General features: G+C 36.8%; 1 protein-coding gene across 1 annotated transcript in view; it reads left to right on the plus strand.

Annotated features, from left to right (window-relative positions):
* GPR183 (G protein-coupled receptor 183) overlaps positions 1-7944 on the plus strand; it is an 8997-nt gene extending 1053 nt beyond the window's left edge. Inside the window, exon 2 of the mRNA XM_009587638.1 lies at positions 6840-7944. Within this exon, the coding sequence (XP_009585933.1) occupies positions 6840-7944 (1105 nt within the window). The remainder of the gene's footprint in view (positions 1-6839) is intronic.
* The last annotated feature ends 2338 nt before the right edge of the window (positions 7945-10282 follow it).

A 10282-nucleotide genomic window follows, 5' to 3' on the forward strand; every position in this document is an offset into this window, starting at 1 on the left:
CCTTTAAGAGCTCAAATCTCATCCCTTCCTGTTTGAAAGATTGAGGAGTATGTATACGTGTAATGAATAGTAAGTTTAAGCTAGAGTTCTGAAGTTGTAATCCCTAAAATTAAAGACTGTACCTGTACAGGTTCCATATCACCCAGGAAAAAAAAAATCATATAGAAGGTATGTTTGTTTTCTAGTACTAAAATACAAATTGTTATTTGACCCCTTTTTTTTGGCTCAGGTTTTTATTTTGTTAATTTGCTATATTTTAGGCTCTCTCCTTTTTACGTTTAGTATACTTAGGCAAGTAAACTGAAGGGAGGTTAATCATCTCAGCATCAGCACGCTCTTCGCATTAACATGCATCTTCGGCAGAGCTGATTTATGTTAGACTTATGTTAGATATTTTTCATAGGACGGATCACATTTGGAAAGAGATCCAACAGATAAGAGTGAGACGTGTACACTTCAAATTACTTCCACTTTTTTTTTTAACAAGTTATGCAGCATTTCAACTCAACTTCTTTATTTCCATTTTGCTTACTGTAGCTTCTATTATTTTTGAGCGCCAAATATAACTGTCATAGAACTTTGCAAAATCTATAGTAATAGATAAAAGCGGGACCATAAAGATCCCACAATGTGTGCATCTGCAAACTCTGTTAAGCACTTAAAGAATATTATAATTCTTCATAGTCATCATTAAGACAATTTCATTCATGAAATGCATACTTGGGATTCTCTGATGTGTGGCTTACAAGTTTGGCTTTAGCACTCCAACAGATCTGGGTTTATACCAAGCAAGAATAAAAGCACTAGCCTGGAAACTATCTCACCAAAATTAGCTGTGGGTTGCGACCTGAGGATTCAGTCTTCAGGTCATTAGGCATACTCATTGTCATTTAGGACCCAGAACTCAACAGCTTTTGAAAAAACGTAAATTAACATAATGCACTAGAAGCGTATGAGTGTTAAAGTATTAGAAAGAAACAGGAAGCTTTAGGACACGCCTGTCTCTTGCCTCAGCTTTTATTAAACCACGTGTAGTTCCCAAGCTGCCAATACATACACCTATATATATGTACCTTAGGCATATGTTCTTTCTATATAAACAAAGCGTACTACTATGCAACTTAGCATGCACACTTTTTAACATACATAACTTAGTTGAATCAAGTCTTTTTCTCAAACAGAGAATACACGCTACAATGAAGATCACTTGTATGGTAAATTAGAAATTCAAACAGTAAATATGACTGGTCAACAGAAAACGATTAATTTTAGAGATTAAGGAAAAAATTAAACCTACATAACCACAGCACTGCATATTTCCCATCTTCTACTGTTTTTAAACTCTGTAAGACTTACATAGCTTACACCTACAGAGGACTGTAAGCTCAGTAAATCCTCAGGTCAGGCATTGCAGGAAAAGAGAAGTCTCTTTCCTGACCATTCCTTTTAAATCATTTATACTCTTTAAGCATACATAAACAACGTTATTCCCCAATACTGTTTGTTAAAGAAATATTGTCCATCTCAAACTGACTAAACCATCCTATGTATAGAGTCAGGAGAGATTTCTCTAATGCTCTGCCGTGCCTTTCCAAGAATTTAGTTAATATCCCTCTTAAATTAGCTACTGGACAGATGGACCAGGGATTCATCTCCAAAGAATGAAAATTATGAAGAGAGACAGACAAATCACACATTAGATTACAACACACAGTTAAAGCCTTCTACATGTTCCCTGTTCTGCTGAAAAGACAGATGGTGCTCCTTCAGCAAAAGCAGGAGATGAGAACAAGAAGAAAACTCATTTAGCACACAGAGAGTGCTTTGTATTACTGCTGGCACATAATCCAAACCCATGTAATCTAAGGTTGCAACACTACAATTGCTGGCTCATAGCTTAAGTCCATGCTTGTTAATAGTTAAATGTATGTCACATTACGATACTACATATAAAGCTCATCATATATGAACATCTCTATGAACCAGGGCTTTGGATTACATAGTACTTCCAGACTGGAGCCACCATTCTGTTCATCAAACAGCTTTTGCAGTGGGAACTCCACTCGGAGCTGGGCTCTTCCATACTGCAGTATAAATGTAAGACAAATGAATAATGCCAGTCAAACGTTTTCACAGAAAACCAATCTCCTAAAACAACTTATTTTTCTTCTTTGATGAGATTACAGAATTGGCTTAGAAAGGCACCTGCACAGATTTCAGACATGCTAGTTTTGTAAGCAGCTTGACATGGTACTGTGATTTTTTTTCCTCCATGTGGATACTGTTGCTGTCAAACATCAGGAAAGCACACAGAATAGACTAAAAGCTGGCTAACTAACAAATCTCGCAAAGTAATTGGCTAAAGAAAAACTTTTTTTCCATTGGTGCTTGGAAAGCAAATACAATGCTAAGACTTGAAAAGGGCAAGTGAGAGAACAATAAATAACAACCTGCACTGGTTGCAAGCCTGGGCATAATATTAAAATTAATTTCAAACTCTCCCAGGCGTAAGGTCCTCCCTTATGTAGGTAGAAGCAGAGAGCAATGGCCATGCCCCTAGACTGGAGATATCCTAGGACATAGTGAATCTGAGAAGTACCCCGGGATCACAGTGAACTAACTTCACAAGCTCCCAGTGCAATGCTACACAACTCTATCTTGGATGCCTAATCAACTGAGCAGAAAAAGCAGGGACGTAGTGGTGAGTATGCTTCCAGGTACACCGACAATAAGAGGAACCCCATCTCCTGTGTGGGACTAAGCTGGGGTTAGAACAGACGTCACAGGACTATTTTGCCTCGTGGTGAGACATTTGAGAAGTTCACCTTGCATTGCCAAAACCATGAGATTGTATAAAGGTGAAAGGCTCAACAAAACCAGCAATTGCAAATTAATTTCAGAGAAATTTAAATAAGTGACACCCACATTTTTTAACAGGGAGGTTGCTTGACCAAAACTACAGTACAAATGGCTAATTCGCATTCTCTTCAGTTCTCCAAATCAAGACCAAACAGAATTTTAGAAAACATGCTTTAAATGAAAAGTTAGTGGAATCCATACACAAATAACTAAAATAATAACATAACCTGGATTATACAGGAAGTCACATTAAATAAGTGGTCTGTGTCACTGAGTATTGTGTGTCTGCAGACTCAGAAAACATAAAAACCTGAACAGCCTTCTTTACAATACCGATACAAAGACAGGAATTTTAAATACTTCATGCCTTAAAATTTTGCATGTACCTCTACGCCAAAAAATTGTGGCAATGTTTTCCAGAATTATTAAATTGGTAAGGTAAATTAATTTTATCTTTTTTTCAAGTATATACTTCAAAATAGTATCATCAATAAACTCAGAAAGCCACTGGGGAGGGGTATTTAATCCAACAGCCTAGAAAAGCAAACATTTTGGTAGTGATTCTAGAGAGTAGCTTCAAAGGTGCATCTGGATTTGGGACAGTAAATGGCCATGTTCTCATAAGGTATTCAGACACACAGCTCATTAAAATCAGTAAGAATCAAGCCCAGCTAGTCGGAGGTTTGCAGCAGTAAGAAGGTAACATTCTCCATATTTTGCTCCAAGAATGCAAAACACACAAAAAGTATGCAAAATGGGCCTCCCGTTGTTTTTTCAGATATGTTCAGTGGAGGATGTCATATGCTTTTTATATATAATAAGCTGATCACTAAGGGTTGCTGACAAGAAATAAACAGCAACCTGACACAAAGAATAGGATTAAAAAAAAAAGTCTTGTCTTACTTAATAGTCTACACATCTTTTAGGAAGAAAGTTTTTTTTTTTTTAAATGCCGCCCTGTTCAAGATTGACAAGAAAAGGTGAAATACCTGCTGAGGCGAATGGAGTTCACCCAACAACAGTAAGAGCTCAAATGTACAAAGAAGTTACCATAGGCAGGTGATGTGCATTAAGTTGTCAGATGGTAGCGACTTTATCATCAACTTTTATCAACCAGATACAGTATCTCTCTTTTTTTTTTTAAAAAATGAAATATAGTCAGGTAATATAGCACCTCAACACCATGGTGACTGCTCAAAAATGCCCATATATACCTACATATAGAGAAAATACTAATACTCATCTAGAGCATTATAAAATGTGCTGCCTACATTAACAATATTTTGGGGATAACAGAAGACCAAAAAGAACACTTTCCCCACCCAGGGCTGACTCCCACAGCAGGCAGAAGAGCCTGCTGACATCCTCTGTCAAGGAGCGCAGCTTAGCTGACATGCACGCTGCCCTGGAAGGCCCATGAGCTGTGGTCCTCTAGCTTTCTTCTCATCTGTTTGTGGCCAGTTTGTCCTGCCATGGAACTGCTCCCCATGTATATCCATGCCAGCACCATGGATAGATATAAACTCTCTCTCAGCTAGGACTCCTTCTCAATATAGCCATGGTTTTATGCGAGGGTGAATATCCTATTTTGAGCAGCAACAAGTTCTAGGTAATTTATTACATTAAAGATCCGACTTCATAGCACAAAATTAGGTAACATGCATTTTATGAAATTCTACTCTTGAAGTAAAAAAAAAAAAAATTTCACTGAAATTATGGAATTTTTCCTAAACCATAGTTAAATGTGTTTGTAAAACAGATATTCTACATTTCACAAGCATTTATAGAAAGACAAATGAATGGACATGACAATTATGCACATTATGTATGAATGTGAACTATTACAACTGAAAATAAAATTATGTAGTTAATATGCTGTAGCTAGTTACTGCAATAGAACTGTTTATCATAAATCTTAGATTATTCTTCCTTACATATGTTTAAAGAAATGATTCTACCTAAATTTCAAGGAAGGGATGAGTAGAAGGTAGATGTCATGCTGGGAGCGTGAACAGTAATCAGAAGCATTTAAATAAGAGAAACAAACCAAAATACCTCACTGACTCTTATCCAGGTGCCTACACAAACCCACACCATTTTCTGCAAAAAGCAGTCTTGCTTACGTAAAACAAGAGCCATCCTACATGTTTCTATAAGGGAAAAGACAAAACAGGGGGAAAGTATACCAGAACTATCCTCATGGTAATAACTACTGTATTAATCAATCATCAAACACACTAACACCAAGATACTGTGAACGATGCAGAATTGACTAATACAAAATTACAGACATTCTTAAATCTGCACTACAGCTGGAGTTGCTATTTACCAGTTTAATTTCCTTATTCAAGCACAAAACTCCCACTTCAGATTTGACTTCCAACCCTGAAGGCAGTATTTCCACCTCTTGACACATGGTACATACTTCACAGGTATCTAAGAATCAGAACATTGTACATCTATCAGTCCAAAATCACTCACCTGTCTTTCCTACTGCCTGTGCAACACAGCAAACGTAGACTTAATATACTACCTGGATGCTAAATTTCTTCCTTTATGTATTTTAATACACATCACCCCTTATCCGCAGGTTACAGAGAACCTTATGCACCCCTGCTAATCTAGCCAGAAGTCTGATCAGACTGGCTTATAATAAGAGTATGTGTTGCAGGTACATTCATTGTGAACCACCTGAAATAAGTAGGACAATCTCCTCAAAACATGAAAGAAGATACTAACATTTTAATGCTTTCACAAGTTAATAAAAGGATAATGAATGCTTTCTAAAATGTGTAGCATTAAAACCCTTAAAACTGAGAGGTATTTTCCAAAAAGACTTTTTTAAGGTACAACAGGCTACAGTTGTTTTTAAATACTGTGTGTTGAAAGGCAGATCTTCAGAAATAATCTAGACATTTTAACTAAAGGTACCAGAGGGACTTAAAACTCAGGTTACAACAGCTTTTATCTCCAGAGAGTATTCTGCATTAAAGCAGAAGCAATCTTGTTTTGACTGCTGTTTTAATCCATAAGTGGTGCCTCTAAGAGGCTGCTCAAGAAGTAATGCTAGATGCCCCATCCTTTCTGACATTTATGCTTACACTATGCAACTGTCAGGTAACAACACACCTAAGAAATATTTTGCACAGAAAGCAGTATCAACAGGATGGTCCTTTCCGTTTCTGAAATTCTGCTGGATTATTTTTTATATTTTTAAGTCCCCCAAAGCACTGCCACTTTGCAGCTCTTCCATGCTACTTCTGACTATACGGGTTAAACAATTTCTAAAATCTACTAAATTGACAATGTGTAAAATATTTCAGCTGGGTTATCTCTCTTTTGCAGCACCACTAAAGAGTGACTAAAATAGTAGTCTTAAGAATTTATGTATGTAACAATATTTGAATTAGATTGCAAAGGCCAGTTCTTAAAAACAGTATTAAACAAGCTGAATTATTATAATGCCAATATGATAAGAACCCTGGAAAATTTTAGTTCTCTAAACAAGTTAAACTGTCACAACATGAACTGTTAGAAACAAAAACTCCCTAAAAATTAACTGAAACACATTTAAAAGATTTTTGTCTGCTTGTCTGACCCCTGGGGACTTCATATGATCCTTTATCATGTGGTTTCTTCAGACTTCTTTTTCCCCTCAGATTGCTTTAAACAGTCTCCCACCTCCTGACCATCTATAAACTTCACTTTCCAAATACATTACATCCCTGGTTTATTATTTTGCCCCGTCTGATTTTTTTCAGGAGAGAAGGAATTGGGATCAAAACAGAAAAGCCAAAAAGAACCATCTTTTTGTTGGTTTGTTTTTGGATGGAGGCTTGAAAAGTATTTCACCATAATGAAGTTTCATTTCAGTTTTTTACAATCTTGCTTTTTGCAACAGAGGTTGGCCATTGTTAGGCAGAAGAAGTTTATCTGCATTTATTACAAAACATTCCCTTTTGGTTTTTTTTTCATGTTAGGTCTACTGAGCTTCCTGCAACAACAGTGGTTACAGAAATGGACACTTTCACAGCTTCTCAGACAAACAGTTCCACCTGCGACTTATATGAGCACAAAGATACAGCACGGATACTACTGTCTGTCTTCTACAGCTCCATCTTAATTCTTGGGGTGCTTGGAAACACCATTGCCCTCACCGTCATTTTTAAAAACAGAAAGAAGATCAACTCCACTACTCTCTATTCAACAAATCTCGTCTTCTCCGATCTCCTGTTCTGTATCGCCTTGCCTACAAGGATAGCCTACTACGCCCTGGGATTTCACTGGCCATTTGGAGAAGCATTATGTCGAATAACCGCTCTCTTGTTCTATATCAACACCTACGCAGGTGTAAACTTCATGACATGTTTGAGCATTGACAGGTTTTTCGCTGTTGTCCACCCCTTCCGATACAAGATCAGAAGGATTAAATATGCCAAGGGCATTTGTGTCTTTATCTGGTTTCTTGTATTTAGTCAAACTTTCCCATTACTTATACAACCTATGTCACAGGAAGAAAAAGAAAGGACTACGTGTATGGAATATCCAAACTTTGAAAAAATAGCACATCTACCATTTATACTTCTTGCTGCCTGTTTAGTAGGGTACCTTATTCCCCTGGGGATTATACTGTTTTGTTACTCTCAAATTAGCTGCAAACTTTTTCAAACGGCCAAGGAAAATCCACTGACTGAAAAATCGGGCATAAACAAAAAAGCCATCAATACAATCATATTTGTAATTATAGTGTTCATCATCTGCTTTACCCCTTATCATGTTGCAATCATACAACACATGATTAAGAAGCTTCAGAATGAACCCTCGTGCACTGAAAAGAAAATTTTCCAGAAGTCACTCCATTATACCGTGTTTCTGATGAATTTTAACTGCTGCCTAGATCCTTTCATCTATTTCTTTGCATGCAAAGGATACAAGAGAACTGTAATGAAAATACTGAGACGACAAGTCAGTGTATCAATTTCAAGCGCTGTCAGGTCACATCACGAAGAAAGCTCACGTGACGTGGGAGAAACACAAATGATGGTACTTGCAAAATCTTCCAACGGAAAGCTACCTGAAAAATGAAGTCTGTAGTACACTGCAGTGGAGCAAGCTTAAAAATCCAGGGTCCACAGTAAAAACTCCTAGTGCCCCCTGTACAGCAGCTTAAGTAAGATTCTGTTTCTCAGGATGTCAGAAAATCAAGGTGTGATATTGGACTGAAAAAGAACTGTCACAGGAAAACTCAGCATTATAATTTCCTAGCTGTGTCATTTTGACTGATCTCATTATTTTTTCCAGGAAATATGCACCAATGCGAACGTTCAAATTCCATATGGCACATATGTGTACCTGGATGTTATTAACTCAAGCAAAGACTCGATTCACAGTTTGGGTGTCTGAGAAAGGATTAAACACAAATAGCTTACAATTCAGACTGACTACAACCAGAACATCTGAAAACTGCAAGACCTCTAGCCGAGCTCGAATTACAGCGATGGTTTTGTTAGCCAAGTCACACAAGGAACGGAAATCAAACTTTGAGATAAAATGGACAATTTCTGTGCACGTTTGACTATCACAAGTGTTTAGTTTATAGCCCTTTGGAGGTGAAACTGCATTTTATAGTATTTGGAGCACGAATGTCTTATTGGACCATTCACATAGTTAACATTGTCAAATATAATAGATGAAAATGAACTGTTTGGTTCTCCCCAACACTGAATATCTCCTGTATGTTAAATCACTCATCTTTGCAAGGTGTATTATCTCTTTACTCCTTTTCCTAAAGGAGAACTTTTCTTTCTAGTGTGTCTTGTAAAGAGTCTCTACTCTAGTTGTATATAAATTATTTATAAACACAAAAAATCAGTTGAAGCAACAGACTGTACTATGAAAACTGCACCGTTTCAGTTAAAAGAGCAGTGATACAGGGTTCTTCAGAACTTCTGCTAAAGTCAGACATGGACACAAGACAAACGTTTTAGAAACAGGAATAAATGTTCATAGTTGAAGCCACCAGAAAGTAAATTAATGGGTTAATTCTGATGGTGTGAGATGGCCACCTCTTTTTAAGCGCCGTTTACCCGAGAGATCAATAAATGAGAACAGCAGGATTGGCTGGGAAAGAACAAGCGTTCCCATCACACTTTCATACAGCATATCTGGGATCCCTTTGGGCACACTGAAATTAGGCCAGCAAAGAGACCAAATGACTTAAACACATCCTGCTGGAATCGGCTCAATACCAGTTGAGTGTCCAGGATGCAAGCCCTGGGTTCCTGCTGTCGTGCCCTTCCGTCATGTGTCAGTTTCCTTCCCTACTTTATTCCTGGCTCCCCGTCTTTTCTTTTGTCTTCTATCTTATTAATATGCCTTCACCTGCCAACACAACTTGGTAATCGCACCATGAGGTTGTGATGGAAAAGGAAAATTAAAGAGTGCCTGATAATTACTGGTAAAAGCTATGCCAGATGTCAGAATAAATGTTATTTATTGCAGTTGTATCTCTCTGGCATTGAGGTTGTACTGGAAGTCAAACAAACATAGTTACAGTTGTCATCTTTGCAACTCCTTCCTTCCTCATGTGTTGACCTCCGCCTACCTGCAAATATGGAAGGGTCATATCTGAACAGCAGTACAGAAACATTGAATTAACAATTACTTTCTTATGGGAAAGAAAATGTAAAAGACCCTATATTTCATACCACTTAGATTGTCAAAATTGAGTTTCTAACTACAAAAGACACTATGCAACTACAGAAAAATGGAGTAAGAAAAATAATTTTTAACAGGAGAAGTTCTACTTAATTCTGTATGCTATAGCAGTTCTGTTCTTGTCAGCTTTTTTAATAAACTATTTTAAAATTTTATTTAAGAATTTGTTCCTATTGGAGTAAGCAAATGATAACTTGATAAAACCACAGACAGACCACTCATGAATACCTAGAAGCTGTAGAAATAAAACATATGTATTATTAACATGACACCAGTACAAACTCATTTTTTTCTACTGATGTCTGTTTTTTTACTTTTGGTATGCGTTTCATCTAACTGGGATTATAAAACCTTAAAGGCAAGAAGTCTTTTTTATATTTGGCTGTAAAATATAACTCAAATACGTATTACAGCACCACATAATGCAGATATCTTATCTTCTAAGCAGAAACAGAGTGAAGATCTGTATTGAAAATCTTTCTCTATCCCCATTTTCTCACGTTAGCAATTCTGTTCTTTTCTAATTTTTTTTGTTTCTAAATCACATCAACATTCTCAAACATTCTCAACATTCTCAAACTTTACATCAAAATACTGCTTTTGCTCTAATAAGCCTTAGAGCGTTGTTCCAGTTAGATACAGGTTTGAGAAAAGCTATTTTTCCCTCCTTATTTTAATATTTCTCAAATGCTGAAGAAACCAAAAT

The sequence above is a fragment of the Fulmarus glacialis genome, unplaced genomic scaffold (genome assembly GCF_000690835.1).
Source record: "Fulmarus glacialis isolate BGI_N327 unplaced genomic scaffold, ASM69083v1 scaffold36031, whole genome shotgun sequence".
Classification (NCBI taxonomy): domain Eukaryota; kingdom Metazoa; phylum Chordata; class Aves; order Procellariiformes; family Procellariidae; genus Fulmarus; species Fulmarus glacialis.